Consider the following 20996-nt stretch of genomic DNA (forward strand, 5'->3'; position numbering starts at 1 on the left):
AACATGAACTTTTGACGAAAGAATCAAATAATCAATTCTTCTGATTCATAATTATCCTCTTTGCTTCTATTATTTAACAGAAACATACTTCTATTCTTATTTATTTATATATAATAAGTAATTACCTTCACAAATTCCATGGAAAATAGTTTTTTGTATTCCATCTCCATAAAAAAACTGCTGAAGATTAGTTCATGAAGGATCTTACGGGCACCTATAGATCATTTGTTTTGGGGGGAAAAGGATATCACCAAGGCAAAAAAGAACATTGCAGTGATTAGAAGTAGCAGAATATTATATGAAACTTCATAGGTTACTAGAACTCATGGACTCACATATGAATGGTACTTACTGCATTAACAGTAGTTTAACATCTGGAGTTTAAAATACATATATGTATTTCTCTCTTTTTCTGCACCCCTATAACTTTATTTCCTTTCATCCCCTCCCAACCTTTCTCCATTTATTTTCACTCTATTTCCCTCAAAACTATACTTACTCTATGCTCTCCCTTCTCTAATCCCTTGAACTTTCCTCTCAACTTTCACTTTCAGTTCTTTAGATTTAAAAATGAAAACATCTCTTTAATAATATCACTACTCTATACACACACACACACACACACATTTTTACTGTCCTTGATTAAATGAAAAGGAACTATAATTAAAAAGGAGTAGTCATGCTGCCTGATCAAGACAGCAGAATAAATGCTTCAGGGCTCCGACCCCCAAAAAGCTTTGAACAACCAGAAAGACTTGGCAGAACATGTTTCTCAAAGCTCCAGAAAACAGTTAAAGAACTTCAGAATACATCAAGTGTCAAATCAAGTAAAAAACAGTGGGAGTTCGGTTCTGAGGACTTCCGGAAAGATGGCATCGGAGCAGGTTGTAAAGGCTCAACTCTCTTACAAAAAGAATGGAGGAAGGGCAAAAAGCTATCCGAGGGAGCTGTAGATCAGGAGAGTGCTGTGCATCATCCAGAAGGCAAAAAGACAGAGACAAAGAGGCCAAAATGAAAACCGTTTAGTACCTGCCTCCACTGCCAGGGAAGTACCAACCCCACACTCTCAAGGTGAACTGCCTCGGTAAAATCTGTGGCTCACTTGTGGCCAACAGAGAGGGAAACAGAGATCTTCCTCCCTGGGAAGAGGGAGAGTGTGGAGGAGGGCAGAGAGTGGTTTCTCTTCAGCGGGTTTGGCTAGCAGAGCCTACTCTGAATCTTAGTCCTAGCCAGCCCATCAAGTGGAGACTGAAAGAGATATCTCCTGAAAATTTCACTGATCAACGCCACCTGCTAGCAAGTGGGAAACTACAAGAAGAAAAAAAGCTTTGTGGAAGTCTCCATGTCTCAGGACCCTTGGATCTGATCTGCACCCCATTAGGGTATGCCTGGCCCTGCTTTGTCAACTTAAGCCAGGCAAATTTAAAGATTTAGAATAAGTTGAATTAAAAATTAAGGAAGAGGGAAGCAGATGTGGCTCAAGCTATTGACCACCCACCTACTACATCAGAGGTCCCAGGTTTGGTTCCCAGTACCTCCTGGAGAAGACAAGCAAGATACTGAGCTGGTGCAATGGGCAGGCACAGCAAACTGACTCAACAAGATGATGACACAACAAAGGATATACAAAGAGGAAACACAATGAGAGGGACAACAAGCAGGGAACAGAGGTGGCTCAAGCTATTGAGTGCCTCTCTCCCACATGGGAGATCCCAGGTTCAGTTCTCAGAACCCCCTAAAGAGAAAAGGAGCAAACAGTGAACGGACATAAGAGAGCAGATAGCGAGTACAAACAATGAGTGGGGAGGAAATAAATAAATGACATAAATCTTAAAAAAAAAAAAAGTCAAGGAAGAGCTGTGAAACAAAACCACTAGGTAAGAGAGACAAATTGATGAACACAATAAATTTACCAGCATATTCAGATGCCTAGATATCAGCAAAAAAGTATAAGCCATGTTAAGAAAGAGGAAGAGATGGCTCAGACAAAGGAACAAATCAAAAATACTGATGAGGCACAGGATTTAAGACAACTAATCAGGGAAGTGGACTTTGCCCAATGGATAGGGTGTCCACACACCACATGGGAGGTCTGCGGTTCCTTGACCTGTGTGGAGCTGGGCCTCCTTGACCTGTGTGGAGCTGGCCTATGTGCAGTGCTTATGCATGCAAGGAGTGCCGTGCCATGCAGGGGTGTCCCCTGCGTAGAGAAGCCCCACGCACAAGGAGGGCGCCCCATAAGGAGAGCCGCCCAGCGCGAAAGAGAGTGCAGCCTGCCCAAGAATGGTGCCGCACACAAGGAGGGCTGATGCAACAAGATGACACAACAAAAAGAAACACAGATTCTGGGTGCCGCTGATAAGGATAGAAGCGGTCACAGAAGAACACACAGCGAATGGACATAGAGAGCAGACAACTGGGGGCGGCGGGGGAATAAATAAATAAATCTTTTAAAAAAAACACAAATGCTTGATCATGAGGTATAATTCTTTACAAATAAATAAGAAACTAATCAATGACGTTCACACAAATCTCCTAAAAGAATTTGGTGGAAAATATGGTAAAAGAGACAAAAGGTATTAAGACCCCGGATGAGCCAAAGAAAAATCTGAAAGCCTGCAAAGAATAGTAATGGAGCTTACGGGAATGAAAGACACAATGGATGAGCAAAAATATATTTGAGGGAAGTGGATGTGGCCCAAGTGATTATGCTCCCATCTACCATACAGAAGGTCCAGGATTCAATTCTCAGGGCCTCCTGGTGAAGGCAAGCTGACCCGAGTGGAGAGCTGGCCCATGCAGAGTGCTGGCCCATGCGGAGTGCTGGCCTGCGCGGAGAGCTGGCACAGCATGATGATGAAACAAAAAGAGACACAGAAGAGACAGTAAGAAATGCAGCAAACCAGGAAGCTGAGGTGGCACAAGAAACTCCAGAAGGTCCCAGGATCGGTTCCTGGGTACCATCTAAAGAGAAGACAAGCAGACACAAGAACACACAGTGAATGGACACAGAAAGCAGATAGCAAGCAGAAAAACAATGGGGTGGGGGTGGGGGGCAGGGGATAAATCTTTTTAAAAAAATACATTTGAGAGTATGGACTATCAGAAAGGGTAACCAAATTGGTGAAAAGATGGACAAAAATAAGATACAACATATGAAAACCAAAGGATAAAACGGATGAAGTAATACTTTTACAGTAATAACATTGAATCTTAATGGATTAAACTCCCCAATCGAAAGACACAGGTAGAGAAGATGGACAAGAAAACATGAGCCATCCATGTGCTGTCTGTGGGAGACTCACCTCAGACACAAGAATGCAAACAGACTGAAAGTGAAAGACTGAAAAATTACAGTTCATGCAAATAGTAACAAAAAGGGAGCAGAGGTGGCTATACTGGCATCAGACAAAACAGACTTTAAATGCAAAAGAGTGATAGGAGATGGCAGAGACTGTTTTTATGAATAAAAGGGACAATCCACCAGGAAGGAGTAACAGTCATAAATATCTATGTACCTAACTGGTTGCCCCAAAATATATTAGGCAAACTAGCAAAAGTGAAAGAAGAAATGGATGTCAATACAATAGTTGGAGAATTCAACACACCATTCACATCTATAGATAGAACAACTAGAAAGATCAACAAGGAAACAAAGAACTTACATGATAAACAAGCTGGACGTGACAGATATATACAGAACACCGCACCCCAAATCACTGGATTATACATTCTTCTCAAGTACTCACAGATCTTTCTTCAGGATAGACCATATGTTGGGCCACAACACGGCATTCAATAAATTTAAAAAGACTGAAATTACACAAAGTACTTTCCCTGATCATAATAGAATGAAGCTGGAAAACAGTAACAGACAAGAAAGGGGAAAATTCACAAATATGTGGAGGCTAAACAACACACTCCTAAACAATCAGTGGGCCAAAGAAGAAATTGCAAGAGAAATTAGTAGATATCCCAAAATAAACGAAAACAAGAACACAACTTATCAAAACTTATGGGATACAGCAAAGGCAGGGCTGAAAGGGAAATTTACATAGCTGTGAATGCCTATATTAAAAAAGAAGAGCTAAATTCAAAGATCTAACTGAGCAACTGAAGAAACTAGAAAAAGTATAGCAAACCAAACCCAAAGTAAGCAGAAAGAAAGAAGTAGTAAAATTAGAGCAGAAATAAATCAAACTGAGAACAAAAATAAATACAATAGGGTAAATCAACACATTGAGAAAAACCAATAAAATTAACAAATCCTTTGCAAGAATAAGAAAGAAAAAAAAAAAACGAAGATGCAAATAAATAAAATCAAAAGTGAATATGGGGGCATTACGACAGACCCCAGAGAAATAAAAAGGTTAAGACATTATGGTAAACTGTATGCCAACAAATTGGACAGCCTAGATGAAATGATGAAATTTCTAAAACTGCACAAACAACCTACAATGACTCTACAGGAAATACAAGAATGCAACAAACTAATCACAACCAAAGAGATTGAATCAGACATCAAAAATCCTCCAACAAAGAAAAATCTAAGACCAGATGACTTCACAGATGAATTTGTCCAAACATTTTGAGAAGAATTAATACCAACTCTGTTTAAACTCTTCCAAAAAATGAGGAGGGAAAATTATCTAACACATACTATGAAGCCAACCTAATACCAAAGCCAGATACAGATACTATAAGAAAAGAAAATTACAGACCAATGTCTCCAATAAATACAAATGCAAAAATTCTCAACAAAATACTTGCAAGTCAAATTTAACAGCATATAAAAACAGTTGTGTATCACAATCAAATACGTTTTATTCCTAGTACAACGTAAGAAAAATCAGTTAATGTAATATACCACACTAACAAATTGAAGGGAAAAAAACACATGATCATCTCGATTGAGGCAGAAAAGGCATTTTACAAAATTCAGCATCCTTTCTTGATAAAAAACACTTCAAAAGAGAAGTATAGAAGACAAGTTCCTCAACATAATAAAAGACATATAAGAAAACCCCACAGCCAACATCGTACTCAAGGGGGAGAAGTTGAAAGCTTTCCCTCTAAGAATAGGAACAAGGCAAGGATGCTCACTGTCACTACTACTGAATTCAACATTTAGCTAGATGTTCTAGCTAGAGCAATTAGGCAAAGGAAAAAAAATAAAAGGCATCCAAATTGGAAAACAGAAAGCAAAACTCATTGTTTGCAGATGACATGATTCTATATTTAGGAAATCCTGAAATATCAACAAAGCTAAGAGCTAATAAATGAGTTTACCCAAGTGGGAAGACGTGCAAAAATCAACAGCATTTCTTTTTTTTTTTTTTCCAGACCATGTATGTTTTATTTCTGTTGTTTTCACACAAGCAAACTTAATTTATGAATTTGAATTCAATAGCATTTCTATACATGAGTAATGGCAAGCTTAGAAGGAAATCAAGAAAAAAATTCCATTTATAATGGTAACTAAAAGACTCAAATATCTAGGAATTAATTTAACCAGGAATGTAAAGGATCAGTATTCAGAAAACTACAAGACACTGCTAAAAGAAGACCTAAACAAATGAAAGAACATTCCTTGTTTATGGATTGGAAGACTAAACATCATGAAGATGTCACTTCTACCCAAACTGATTTATAGATTTAATGCAATACAAATGAAAATTCCAACAGCCTGCTTTACAGAAATAGAAAATTCAATTACAAAATTTATTTGGAGGGGAAAGGGGTTCTAAATAGCCAAAACACCTTAAAAAAGAAGAGGGAAGTCAGAGAACTCAGTAGCTACAGTGGTCAAAACAGCATGGTACTGGCATAAAAATAGACACATTGATCAATGCAATAAAACAGAGTTCAGAAATAGACTCATCTCTATGGTCAACTGATTTTTAATAAGCCAAGTCCACTTTTCTGGGACTGAATAGTTTCCTCAACAAACAGTCCTGGGAGGACTAGACATCCTGACAAAAATAATGAAAGAGGACCCTTACTTAGCTCATTCCCTATATAAAAATCAACTCAAAATGTATCAACACCTAAACATAAAAGCCAGGACCATAAAACTCCTAAAACATAACAAAGGGAAACATCTCCAGACCTTGTAGTAGGTGGGTGTCTCTTAAACCTTACACTCAAAGGACAAGCATCAAAAGAAAAAATAGATTAATCCTCAAATTTAAATTCCTCAAAATTAAACACTTCTGCACCTCAAAGGATTTTGTGAAGAGAGGAAAAAGGCAGCCTACTCAATGGGAGAAAATAATTGGACATCACGTATCTGACAAGGATCTAATATCTAAGATACATAAAGAGATTCAACAACTCAACAATAAAAAGACAAATGACCAGATTTTAAATAGGCAAAAGACCTGAATAGACATTTTTCTAAAGAAATACAAATGGCTAAAAAAACACATGAAAAAATATTCAACATCACTGGCTGTTAGGGAAATGCAAATCAAAGCTACAATGAGATATTATTTCAGACCTACCAGAATGAACCACTATTAACAAAACAGAAACCCCTAATTGTTGGAGAGGATGTGGAGAGATAAGAACTTATCCACTGTTGGTGGGAATGAAGAATTGTACAACCACTGTGGAAGTTTGTTTGGTGGTTCCTAAGGAAGTTAGATACAGATCTACTATGTAACCCAGCAATACCACTTCTGGGTATATACCCAGAAGAACTGAGAACAGTGACACAAACAGACATCTGCACAGTGATGTTCATAATGACATTATTCACAAATGCCAAAATATTCAAACAACCCAGATGTCCATCAACTGATGAATGGATAAACTATGGTATATATACATGATGCAATATTATACAGCTGCAAGAAGAAATGAAGTTGTGAAGCACCTGACAACATGAATGAACCTAAAGAACATTATGTTGAGTGAAGCAAGCAAGGCACAAAAAGATAAAATATTGTATGATTTCGCTATTATGTACTAAATATAATGAGCAAACTAGTGGAGTTAAAAGCTAGAATATAAGACACCAGAGAATAGAATATGGTTAGAGAATTAAAGAATGGAAAGCTAAGGTGAAATCTGTACAGAATTGGTAAAAAGTTGTTTGAGAATGTTTGGAAATGTATAGAAATGCTGAAAGCACATCAAAAGATGTGATCGTGATTTTCTTTTTGTTGTTTTTATTTTTATGGAGTATGAAGATGCTCTAATATTGATTGAAGCGATGAATGTGCAACTTGGTGATTATACCAAACGCCACTGGTTGCACACTCTAAAAAATTTATATGGTTTATGAACAAAAAACGTAATAGGATGGCTTGGGGTAAAATACACCAAATGTAAGATATGGACTATAGTTAGTAATATATAATTAGTACAGAGTATATAATTTGTACTAACTATATACCTGGATGATGCTCTTCCATAATTTGTTACAAGTATGTTTCACAACACTGCAAAGTATTTGTGGTAGGGTGATGTATGGGAACCCTGTATGATGTTATACATGTTTGTTTTGTAAGTTTACAACTTTTACTCTTCACTTATTGTTTATGTATGTTCATGTACGAATGATACATTTTAATAAATTGTTTTTAAAATAAAAAATGAAAAAAAAATACAGTAAAGGCATATAAAAGCAGATTTTAATTGGCTGAGGACAGAATTAGTGAACTGAGAAGACAAAGCATCAGAACTTGATAAGACAGGAGAACCGAAAGAGAAAAGAATGGAGAAAATTGAACAAGGACACAAAATTCAACTAACATAAAACTCACAAATATATGCATTTTAGGCGTCCCAGGAGAAAAGAACGGATAAGGGGTAGAAAGAATATTTGAGGAAATAATGACTGAAAATTTCCCAACCCTTATGATAGACATAAATATCAATATCCAAGAAGGACAATGCACCCCCAACAGAATAAATGCAAATAGAACTACTCTGAGACACCTACTATAACAGAATGTCAAATTCCAGAGATAAAGAGAGGATTCTGAAAGCAGCAAAAGAAAAGCAATGCATCACATAAAAAGGAAACTCAGTAAAGTGCCGACCTCTCATCAGAAACCATGGAGGTGAGAAGGCAGTGGTATGATATATTTAAAGTCCTGAAAAAGAAAAACTGCTAGCCAAGAATTCTGTATTGGGCAAAACTGTCCTTCAAAAATGAGTGTGAGTTGAAACTTCATAGACAAACAAAAACTCAAAGAGTTTGTTACCAAAAGACCAAACTGATGAGAGATATTAAAAGTAGTGCTGCAGCTGGAAAAGAAACAACAAGTACAAGAGACTTAGAGAGGGAAGCGGATGTGGCTCAACTTATAGAATGTCCGCCTACCACATGGGAGGTTCAGGATTCAAACCCTGGGCCTCCTGACTCGTGTGGTGAGCTGGCCCATACAGAGTGCTGATGCATGCAAGGAGTGCCCTGCCATGCAGGGGTGTCCCCCACATAGGGGAGCCCCACGCACAAGGAGTGTGCCCCGTAAGGAGAGCCACCCCATGCGAAAAAAGTACAGCCTACCGAGGAATGGCGCCACCCAACTGAGAGCTGACAGAGCAAGGTGATGCAACAAAAAGAGACACAGATTCCTGGTGTCACCGACAAGAATACAAGAGAACACAAGAATACAAGAAGAAAACACAGTGAATGGACATAGAGAGTAGACAACTGAGGGGGGCAGGGGAAGGGGAGAGAAATAAATAAAAGATAAAAAATAAAAATTAATAAATTTACTGAAAAAAAAGAGAGAGACTTAGAGAAGAGTGTAGAAATTAAGATTATTAGAAAGGGTAACTAAAAAGATAAAAAGGCAGACAATAGTAAGATATGACAGTAGAAAGCCAAAGGATAAAATGGATGAAATAATGGCTTTACAGTAATAACACTGAATGTTAATGGACTGAACTCCCCTATCAAAGGACATAGGTGGGCACAATGGAGTAAAAAAAATGAGCCATCTATATGCTGTCTACAAGAGACCTTAAATGCAAGGACACATTAAGGCTGAAAGTAAAAGTTGGAAAAAGATATTCCATGCAAATAGTAACCAAAAAAGAGCTGGAGTAGTGATACTACTATTGGACAAAACAGATTTTAAATGAAAAACTGTTATAAGAGATGAAAAAGGGCATTATATATAATAAAGGTGGCAATTCACCAAGAATAAATAACTATAATAAATAGTTATAAATATAAATAATAAATATTTATGCATCTAACCTGGGTGCCCCAAAATACATGAGGCACACACTGGCAAAACTGAAAAGAGAAATAATGTCTCTACAATAACAGATGGAGACTTCAACGCACCTCACTCAGTGTCGGAAACAGAGAGCTTGAATAATATGATAAATGAACTAAGTCTAATAGACATTTATAGAGCTTTATACACCCAAACAGCAGGATATACATTTTTTTCAAGTGCTCACGGATCCCTCTCCAGAATAAACGATGCGATGGGTCAGAAGACAGATCTCAATACATTTTAAAAGTCGGAAATTATATAAAACACTTTCCCCTCTCCCTCCTTTTTTTTCTTCTTCCTTTTCTCTTTCCCCTTTTATTTTTCCACTTCCTCAATGAAAACTGTTGTTAAGTCCTGGCCATAATTAAATGTGATCAAAGCCCCCTCTCAATTGGAGGATGGAGTTGGCATCACCATCACAGAATCCTCAGGATTGGGAAATAAAATATGGACTAAAGTGGAGTTACTGGTGTTCTACTATAGACTTATTGTGACTTTAGCAATGGAAGAAATTTTATCACTGATAAGGAGTTGCTGAAGGCAAGAAGAGGGAAAAAGAGGTATAATATGGGGGCATTTTCAGGACTTGGAATTGTCCTGAATGACACTGCAGAGACAGATACAAGACATTATATATCCCAATGAACGGTATGTTTGGGAATAGCTGAATGGGATTGTTTCTGTTGTATACATATTCCTACAATGAAAAATAAAGAAAGGTAAATAAAGAGCAACTAACAAGACAATAACAATTAAATGCAATACATGATCCTGGATGGGATCTAGCAAAGGAGAAGAAAAAGCTCAATAAGACATTATTGAGACATAGGAAAAAACTGGGATATAGACTACAAACTTTATTATCAATGTTAAGTTTCTTTAACTGTTAACTGTACTTAAGATGGTTACATAATTGAATATCCTCGTTCTTAGGAAATATACATGGTAGTATTAAGTGTTCAAAGAGCATTATGTATACAACCTACACTCAAGTGCTCATAAAATGGATGGACAAACAGATAGAAAGGGACGGAGGGAGGGACGGAGAGGGGAAGGAAGGCATTCAGAGGGCCAAATGTGGCAAAACATTAAAATTGATGGATATTGGTATCAGGGAGAAGCAAGGGTATATTGGAATTCTCTGTATGTAGTTTGTATTATTTTTGTAATGGTCATATAAATTTGAAAGTATTTCAAAATCAAATTAAAAAAAAAGCAATACCCCTGGAATATATCCCTGAGGAATACATAATGATTGACTAGCCCTACTTTAAAGTATAACAACTTATTGAGATCACTGATTTAATGAATGGGATGCAAAAGAGATAACAGCTCCACTTTAAAGTCATAAGCAAAGATCTACCCACCTTTATAAAGTTTTGCATCCCAAAGCATTAACCTGCTTATGAGACAGGGATTTTCAGAACCAGGTTCTTCTGTAAGGCATGCTTGGCAAAAGATCTGTCTAAAGTCACCTACAAACAAGAGAAGTCACTTAATTTTGATCCATACAATATTTCTCCACAAAGTACGTTTCTAATAACATGAAAAGGTTAACACTAACACTTCCACATTTGATACCAGGAATAATTCTGTCAACATCAGAGATTCATTCTATATTTTACATGGTTAAGAACCAATAAAGGATACTTACAGCATTTGAAATACAATTCTGAAAATGAATGAAAATGAATGAACAGGGAAACGGACTTGGCCCAGTGGTTAGGGCGTCCGTCTACCACATGGGAGGTCCGCGGTTCAAATCCTGGGCCTCCTTGACTGGTGTGGAGCTGGCCCATGCACAGTGCTGATGTGCGCAAGGAGTGCCCTGCCATGCAGGGGTGTCCCCCGCATAGGGGAGCCCCACGCGCAAGGAGTGCGCCCGTAAGGAGAGCTGCCCAGCGCGAAAGAAAGTGCAGCCTGCCCAGGAATGGCGCCGCCCACACTTCCCGTGCCGCTGACGACAACAGAAGCGGACAAAGAAACGACGCAGCAGATGGACACAGAGAGCAGACAACGGGGGGGGGGGGGGGGGGGGAATTAAATAAATAAATAAATAAATCTTAAAAAGAAAATGAATGAACAATAACAATTTTAAAAATCTAGGCGGCGGACTTGGCCCAGTGGTTAGGGCGTCCATCTACCACATGGGAGGTCCGCAGCTCAAACCCTGGGCCTCCTTGACCCATGTGGAGCTGGCCCATGCACAGTGCTGATGCGCGCAGGGAGTACCCTGCCACTCAGGGGTCTCCCCCGTGTAGGGGAGCCCCACGCGCAAGGAGTGCGCCCTGTAAGGAGAGCCGCCCAGAGTGAAAGAAAGTGCAGCCTGCCTAAGAATGGCGCTGCCCACACGGAGACCTGATTCAACAAAAAGAAACACAGATTCCTGTGCCGCTGACAACAGAAGCAGATAAAGAGCACGCAGCAAATGGACACAGAGAACAGACAACTGGGGTGGGGGGGCAGGAAGGGAGAGAAATAAATAAATAAAATAAATCTTAAAAAAAAAAAATCCAGATATTTTATTTTACACTCAATGACATTTAAAAATTAGTGGCTATTAAAAAAACACACTGTATAAAGCAAACAGAAAATAAGAAAAATCGGCTATATCCTTACTTGAGTAACTCATAATTTTGTTCATCCAGGAGCCAAGACGCAGAGCAAATTTTTGATGAGCCATAACTTCAGAGTGTAATACTTCTACATGAAGTGGATGTTGAGAGACATTTTCTGAATGACTCTACAAAATGAAAGGAATATAAAAAAAAAAGTTGAACCTAACTTTGCTTTTAATGAAGTGATCTATTCTTACCCTTACAGTTCTCAATCTCTGGGTATAAATGCCTCAGTTCTATCTTTACTTAGGATATCAAACACCATTTCAACAATTTCAACTTTCCTCTTTCCACTTGGGTTAATATGCATTCCTATTAATATGCTCTTTTTGTCTTTAATTCAAAAAGTTACCTTTATATCTTCCTTTGCTTCCTGGCAAGCAGCATAAGGACCTGCTTTAACAGCTCGACGGCCCTAATTACAGACAAAAGTGAGAATTAGATAGTAGAATGCCAATATTAAATTAGGTATATATCGTCCACAGACCAACTGAGCTTGTGACTAAAAGTGGTTAAGGTAGAATGATATCTGGAAGGTAGACATAAATGTTTAACACCTTTATGAAGCATCAGAACTTTTGATACCTGCAGGAGAAACTGTCTATAGTTGAGGATGCTAGATTCCTTGCCTGACAAGAATGGCAGTTCCTAGTGTGTTCTGTTTAAATCAGAATATAATAAAAAATTAGGTTTACCAAACTCCTATAACGTGTTAGGTACTTTTCATGAATGAGCTCAAGAGTTCCTGAACTTCTGTTCCATAACATACGTTTGGCTTATGACGGGGTTAGAGATGTGGCTGTGATACTGATTCCACCCTGAAGCTAGGCAGCCAGGCATGGTCTATGTAGGATTCTCTGGCAGATCATTCTTTTTACTAAATTGTAAAAATATTATTTTCCACATGCATCATGATGTGAAAAAATGTAAGGAATCACTATTTTCCTCATTTAATCTTTACACTAACCATATGAAGAAGGTACTTTTATTATACCCATTTTATAGATGAGAGAACTAAAAAACAAAGAGGTTAAATAAGTTGTCCCCCAAATCACAAGTAAGTGGTTGATCTAGGGTTTGACAGGGTTTGAGAGCTAGGATGCACTTCTAATCATCATGTCATAGTCCCTCTTTGCAGGGATGTATAAGAACAATCTAAATATAATTAGATTATTAATTACAACAGTAAGATTGCCATTTCAGAGAAAATACACACAAAAAAGCAGAGCCTGAAAAGATTTTAAGAAAAGAAAGACAGAAATAGCCATATACCCCAAGTCTTAATAAGGTTACAGGTGTATAAGAAATGGACAATTAACCTACAGCAGTGGATTCTCAATATAAATGGTAAGAGGGGGAGTAGACCAATTGACAGGAGGCAGCTTTTTGAAGATAACATGGGCATTTCTTTCCAGTCCTCTCCCATACTCCCAATTCTGATACACCAGCCCTGTGCTGCCATGTCTACTTTAAAAATATTTCTCCCCATGTCATTTTAGTAAGTTTCTTTTTTGTCCTCATACTACAGCAGAGAATACAGAACTACATGCATGTATTTTTGTGGGTTTGTGAAACAGACTAACTTCAACACATTCTAATCTAGCTGAGAAGTACATTTTTTACTTAATGGGCCATACAGTGTTATCTCAGGTCCTATTTTCCCCCTTTGAATGAACATGTACAAGTGACCAAACTTTTCTTATCATTGCCATCACCTTATGGAGTTTTAGGACCATAAAACAAACTAACCTACAAGTAGATAGATTAGCTGTAGCCATAGCCTTCTCCATTTTGACTACAGAGGAGAGCAGGAAAGAAAGCAGGGAAAGGGATAAAGGCAGAGATAGGATAGAGACACTGGGAGACCTAGACCTTTCCTATTCCATTTACAAACCAAAAGAAACACAGATCCAAGCTTTCCCAAGCCAGCTCTTCTTCTCCTGGGGAGCTGGCTGCCATACTGATATGCAATTTCTCAGAGTTAGGATTATGGTAGATCATAGTAATGTTATAGGAATAACATGTTGTTATCAATCAAGATTTTCTCTTAAAAATTTCAATGTTACCTTTTAGATAATATTGCAAAATGTGAACTAGAGAAGAGCACCATTACATCTTTTAAAATTTCTAGAATGCCTGTTTCTTTCATAATAGCAGAGAATAGTCCTCTGAATGCAGATATCATCTTTGTGTTCCCTCAAACTATCTCTATAAATGTTTAGAGAACTGGTCCGATTTAGAGTATAACTTTTTTTTTAAAGATTTATTTTATTTATTTTGCTCCCCTTCCCCCCCATTGTCTGCTCTCTGTGTCCATTCGCTGTGTGTTCTTCTGTGTCTGCTTGTATTCTTGTATTCTTGTATTCTTGTCGGAGGCACCAGTAATCTGTCTCTTTTTTGTTGCATCATCTTGCTGCATCACTTCTCCATCTGTGCAATGCCACTCCTTGCAGGGAGCACTCCTACGTGGGGGACACCCCTGCGTGGCATGGCACTCCTTGTGCATGGCAGCACTGTGCGTGGGCCAACTCACCACACGGGTCAGGAGGCCCTGGGGATTGAACCCTGGACCCTCCATATGGTAGGCAGACACTCTATCAGTTGAGCCATGTCCGTTTCCCAAGAGTATATAACATTTTAAGATGGTTGTTGACTAGCTGGTATTTGTCCAAGGAGGAGAAAGAACGTGACCAGTATGAGCTTACTATCATAAGACAAACAGCTGAAGAAAATAGAAGAAACTAAATATAATAAATTATAGATTTCTTAAAATACTTGATGGGCTACAATCTGAAAACAAGGTAAGACCTTATCTAGGTTGTTCTAAAAAAAGGAAATTAGTTTGAAAGAGAAAATACATGGAGACAGATTTTGACTGAACATAAGAAAATATTTTTCCTAAGAGTAAGAGTTGACCAATAAGTAATCATACAAAGAACCAAATTCTCTTAAACCAAATTTTCTTAGGAGAAAATACAGTTTGTGTTTAAATGCTGAATATATCAGTGAATGACAATCTCGTCAGAAAAGAGAATTATTTATGTAGAAGAAACATGTTGAAGAAAATCCATGCTATCCAAAACGTGGTCCTAGGACCAAAAATATCAAAATCACCTGGGAGGTTGTTAGAAATGTAGACTCATACACCCTTACTTATGCTGTAAGGTGAGAATGCACCTTCATTCTTTTATTTATGGATATCCAATTTTCCTAGCACAATTTATTGACGAGTACCCATTGAGTAGACTTCAAATCTCTGTCAAAAATCAAGTGGAGGGAGGAGCAGATGTAGCGCAGTAGTTGAGCACCTGCCTCCCATGCATGAGGACCCAGGTTTGATCCTTGGTACAGCCCTAAAAAAAAGAATTTGGAGGGGAGTGAGTGTAGCTCAGTGGTTGAGTGCCTGCTTCCCATGTACAAGTCCCAGGTTCAATCCCTGGTACCTCAAAAAAAAAAAAAAAATCAATTGGTAATACAATACTAACACATGGTCTTAATAATGCGGGAAGGAAAAAATATATATTTAAAAGAATCAATTGGTAATAGAAATCAAGGATTATTTCTGAACTCTCAATTTAATTCCTTTGGTTCATATCTCTGTCTCTGTGCAGTACCATGATATTTTGCTTACAATAGCTTTGTAATAAGTTTAAAAATTGGGAAGTAAGTCCTCCAACTTCATTCTTTATCAAGGAAATTTTGGCTATTTGGGACCACTTACCTTTCAATATAATTTTTTAAAATTAAACTTTATTTTAAATTCAAAAAAATAAAACAGAAAAAGGCAGCTGTGGCAGTTTTATATTATTTATGAATTCTAAAAAAATATATTGATTTATATTTATAAACGGGTCTGTTCTTCCGGGCGTGATACTGTATAAGATTCAGCTAAGATGCCTTTGATTAAATTATGTTAAGATAAGGGCTTTCATTTGACCACATCATTAGGGTAACTCAGTTTGAGTCCAGGCCGCCCATCCTCCTTTGGTGGGCTGATAAAACAGACTTTTACAAGGAAGTAGATACACAGAAAAAGATAAAGCAAAGGAGAGAACTTGGTTTTGACGCTGGAGTCCCAGGAAGAGTTGAGCCATTCACCTGATAGTTTGCAGCTGACTTTGTGAAGGGACCAGAGCAGCTAAGCCTGGAAAGATACCAGACCAAGAAAGACAGAAGGGTTTTATGCCAGCCTACAGCTGAAATCGTTAAGAAGCTAGACCCACAGAGCCTTAAGAAGGAAGAGGAAGGCTGAACCCTCACAGATGTCTCCTGCCATCTTGCACCAACATGTGGCAATAGTCTTTGGCTTATTTCATTCAACATAATATCCTCAAGGCTTGCTGCTTGCTTGTTGTCTGCTCTCTGTGTCCATTTGCTGCACGTTCTTCTGTGTCTGCTTGTCTCTCTTTGTTGCGCCATCTTGCTGCATCAGCTCTCCACAGGCGCAGGATGTCAGCTCTCCGTAGGCGTGAGCCAGCCTGCCTTCACAAGGAGGCCCTGGGAAGCGAACCCAGGGCCTCCCATATGGTAGATGGGAACCCAATCGGTTGAGCCACATCTGCTTTCTGGTGTATAATTCTTTTAATGTGTTTACAAATATTTTGTTAAGGAGTTTTGCATCTATATTCATTAGAGATATTGGTCTTTTTTTATAGTATTTTATCTGGTTGTGGTATTAGGGTGACACTGGCTTCACAGAGGAGTTTGGTAGCATTTTTTCCTGTTCAACTTTTTGGAAGAGCTTGAGCAAGATGGGTATTAGTTCATCTTTGAATGATTGGTAGAATTCACCTGTGAAGCCATCTGGTTCCAGGCTTTTTGTCTGTGGGAGGTTTTTGTTAACTGTTTGAATCTCACTTGTGATTGGTTTGTTGTAGTCTTCTATTTCTTATACAGTCAATACAGGTGGTTTGTGTGTTTCTAGGAATTTGTCCATCTCATCTACAGCTTCTAGTTTTTTGGCATACAGTTGTCTACAGTACCCTCTTATGAACTCTCTTATTTCTAAGGGGTCAGTGGTAATGTCCCCCCTCTCATTTCTGATTTTATTTATTTGTATCTTCTCTCTTTTTTTCTTTGTCTAGCTAAGGTTTGTCAATTTTGTTGATGTTCTCAAAGAATCAACTTGTGGTTTTGTTGCTACTCTATTTTTTTTTTGGTTCTCGATTTCATTTATTTCTGCTCTGCTCTTTCCTATTTCTTTCCTTTGATTTGTTTGGAATTAGTTTGCTGTTCTTTTTGTAGTTCCCTCAGGTGTACAGTTAGATCTCCAATTTTAGCACTTTCTTCTTTTTTAATGCAAGCAATGAGGGCTATAAATTTCCCTCTCAGCACTTCATTCTGATATGATCAGAGAAAGCGTTCTGTATAATTTCAATCTTTTTAAGTTTATTGAGGCTTGTTTCGTGACATAACATATGGTCTATCTTGAAGAAGGATCCATGCGCACTTGAAAAGAATGTATATCCTGTTGTTTTGGGGTGCAATGCTCTATAGATGTCTATTAGGTCCAGTTCGTTTATCACATTATTCAAGCTGTTTCTTTATTTATTCTCTGTCCAGATGTTCTATCCAAAACTGAGAGTGGTGTACTTGTATTGAAGTCTCCAACTATTATTGTAGAGACACCTATTTCTCCCTTCAAGTTTGCAAGTGTATCACTTATATATCTTGGGGCACTCAAGATATATAAAGATATATAAAAGATATATAAAAGATATATAAAAGAACAGTAATTTCTTTTGTTGAATTGCCCCTTTTATTAATATATACTGACCTTCCTTCATCCCTTATAACACTTTTGCATTTAAAATCTATTTTGTCCGACATTAGTATCGCTATTCTAGCTCTTTTTTTGCTTATTATTTGTATGGAATATCTTTTTCCATCCTTTCTCTTTCATCCTGGTGTGTACTTATGTCTGAGGTGAGTCTCTTATAGACAACATATAGATGGCGCAAATTCTTTAATCTATTCTATTAGTCTATGTCTTTTGATTGGGGAGTTGAAGCCATTAACATTCAATGTTGGGAAGCGGACATGGCTCAACGGATAGAGCATCCGTCTACTATATGGAGGGTCCAGGGTTCAATCCCCAGGGCCTCCTGACCCATGTGATAAGCTGGTCCATGCACAATGCTGCCGCACGCAAGGAGTGCCGTGCAACGCAGGGGTACCCCACATAGGGGTGCCCCATATGCAAGGAGTGCAACCCACAAGGAAAGCTGCCCTGCGTGAAAAAAGTGCAGCAAGCCCAGGAGTGGCACCACACACACCGAGAGCTGACACAGCAAGATGACGCAACAAAAAAGAGATGCAATTTTCCCGTTCCACCAGATAATGCAAGTAGACGCAGAAGAACACACAGTGAATGGACACAGAGAGGAGACAATGGGGCGGGGGGGGGGGGGGGGGAGTAGGGGAGGGGGGAGAAGGAGAGAGAAATAAATAAATCTTAAAAAAAAAATTCAATGTTATAACTGTAAAGGCATTACTTACTTCATTTTGACCTTTGGCTTTCTGTTGTAATATCATACTATTGTCTATTTTTTAACCCATTTATGCTTTCTAATAATCTTCATTTCTACACTCTTTTCCAAGTCCTTCCCCCTTGTTTTTTTCCTTTCTGGCTGTAGTATTCCCTTTAGAATTTCTTGTAATTCTGGTCTTTTGGTAACATATTCTAACAGTTTTCCTTTTCTGTGAAGACTCTGAACTTCCTTTCATTTTTTTTTTTCCTTAGTAAACTTCATTTCAACTTGAAAAAATAAAATCACAGACAAAAGGCAGCTTAACAAATTATGGAAGCATTAATTTTAAAAATCCTGCCCAGGCACATTTATGTTATTTAATCCTAAATCCTAAATCCTAAAGAAGACATTAGAAATGGATAGTAGGAATATGATATTTAAAATCTATATCATTGACAATATCAATAACACCACCAAAATGTGAAATACTGAGGTATAAGCCTATATATGTACAAAATATGTATGCTGAAAATAACAAATCACTGATAAAGAAGACCTGAAATAGAGCTCTATACCATGTTCATAGAGAAGAAAACAATATTGTCAAAGGATCAATTATCCTCAAATTGATCTATACAATGGATAGAATTCCAATTAAAATACTTGTAAGATTTTTAAAGAAAAAACATGGAACACTTCATGAATTTGCATGTCATCCTTGCTTAGTAGCCATGCTAATCTTCTCTGTATCACTCCAATTTTTGTATATATGCTACTGAAGAGATTGCTGCCCTTTTCTGAAGGACAGCTTTACAGGATACAGAATTCTTGGCTGGCAGTTTTTCTCTTTCAATACCTTAAATACATCATATCACTTTCTTTTCTCCTCTAAGGTTTCTGATGTAAGGCTGATACTTAATCTTATCCAGTTTCCCGTGTATGTGATGCTTTGCTTTGCTTTTGCTGCTTTCAAAATCTTCTCTTTATCTCTGATATCTGTCATTCTAAATATAGGTGCCTCAGGGTAGGTCTATTTGGGTTTATTCTGTTTGGGGTGTGTTGTCCTTCTTGGATAGCCATATTTATGTCTTTTATAAGGGTAGCAAAGTTTTCAGTTATTATTTCCTCAAATATTCTTTGTGCCCTTTTTCCATTCTCTTCTCCACATGATCTATTTGTAAGTTAACGTTTGATAAGCACAATTCCAAACAAGAATTCTGATGTAGTTTAAATGATTTTAGGTGTAGTAAGATATTGATTCTCTTAGATCTCAAAGTACTGTGCACAGGTGTGTGAAACGGCAATAACAGAATCTATCTCAAAGGGATATTCTCAGGATTAAATGCAATAAATCCATGTAAAGTTCACCACGTCTGACACATGTGTCTGATAAGTGTTAGCTAATATTATTAACTGTTCTTATCATTTGCTTTCTCTTACTTCTTTCATTAGTGATCCACAAACACATAAGACATGCATAAAGGAACACGGAGGAAGAGAATCAATCACTGTTCTAATTTTATATTAAACTACCTGTTTACAATATAGTACTTAAAGAAAACATTGAGTTAGTAATGCCATCCTGCTGCTTCTAAAAATAACACACCTCTTTAGGGCAGGGAATAGGTTCATACCCCCTTTATACATCTATGTCTCCTGAAAAATACAATTCACTTTGGATGGATGTTAATTAAAAGCTGAGCCACAGAATTAATATTATTCTAAAAAGGGCTCTAACAAATCATGTTAAAACATCAGAAATTCATGCACTTATTCATTCAATAAATAAGAGTAGGAATAGACTAAAGTTGAGCTGACATTCTTTATTATGGTTTACCAAATATGTACTATATCTTTTTAACACAAAGGTTTATATAAGGTGAACAATTCAAAATAATGGTCGTCTTAATATGTAGAATAAAAATGAAGTTTATAAATAGTTCTCAAAGTATAATACAAACATTAATAAATAAAAGTTCCAATTAATTTACCTAGCATATAAGGAATAAATGGAGAGGATGGTTGTACCTAACACAATACTAAGGCACTTCGCAAGTGCTCAATTAACACCTGACTATGAGGAGTTGATGTTAAGAGAATGCAGCATAATTCAATTGGAACTCACGAACCTCTTTGTCTATGGCAGTAGTATGCAACTGGGCCTCTGCAAGCTCACAGTCAAGAGCTCTTTGTAAACTGTATATGACATGGTCATATGAATGGTGTTCATCATTGAAAAGAACACAATAGTATCTTTCGTTTTTCTCTCTGTTTAAAAGAAAAAGATATATTTTCAGACACTGCAACAAATAAAAGGAAATATAATACCTAGACTAAAATATACAATATCTGTATTGAAGCAGCACCATGTAGTTTCTTCCAGTACCAGTACAAAAATGACAGTACCAGTACAATAATGATACAGGAAATAACTCTAAGTGATACAATATCACGGAACTAAAATAACCTTGATAGAAGTATTATCTTTTCCATTTTCCTGACCAAATTTTCTTATTTTTCAAAAGTCTGAATTAACTCTTGCTAATCTGTTTTGACAAAGGGAAATAAAACCCAGGCTAAGATCCTTTTTATTGAATGTATTTTTGTTTAACCTTCTGTTTACTGTACAAGAAAATGGTTTTTATAGTACTTTAAGTACTGTGGGG

The 20996-nt window shown here is 37.4% G+C and overlaps 1 protein-coding gene and 1 non-coding gene across 3 annotated transcripts in view; both read right to left on the reverse strand.

Moving 5' to 3' along the window:
* The window catches only part of UBR1 (ubiquitin protein ligase E3 component n-recognin 1), a 159233-nt gene that overhangs the window by 94805 nt on the left and 43432 nt on the right, over positions 1-20996 (reverse strand). For both annotated transcript variants that reach the window (XR_009185086.2, XM_058294018.2), the window contains exons 6-10: positions 20460-20598; positions 12213-12275; positions 11862-11985; positions 10610-10717; positions 126-214 (exon numbers count right to left, since the gene is read on the reverse strand). Coding sequence is in view for 1 of the 2 variants with exons in the window: in XM_058294018.2 (XP_058150001.1) it covers positions 126-214; positions 10610-10717; positions 11862-11985; positions 12213-12275; positions 20460-20598 (523 nt within the window). In the remaining variant the exon portion in view is untranslated. The remainder of the gene's footprint in view (positions 1-125; positions 215-10609; positions 10718-11861; positions 11986-12212; positions 12276-20459; positions 20599-20996) is intronic.
* LOC111766125 (U6 spliceosomal RNA) lies at positions 19012-19115 on the reverse strand. Its single transcript, XR_002798258.1, has one exon. It is a non-coding gene; the product is annotated as a U6 spliceosomal RNA (small nuclear RNA).

Source organism: Dasypus novemcinctus, chromosome 3 (assembly GCF_030445035.2).
Source record: "Dasypus novemcinctus isolate mDasNov1 chromosome 3, mDasNov1.1.hap2, whole genome shotgun sequence".
Taxonomy (NCBI): Eukaryota; Metazoa; Chordata; class Mammalia; order Cingulata; family Dasypodidae; genus Dasypus; species Dasypus novemcinctus.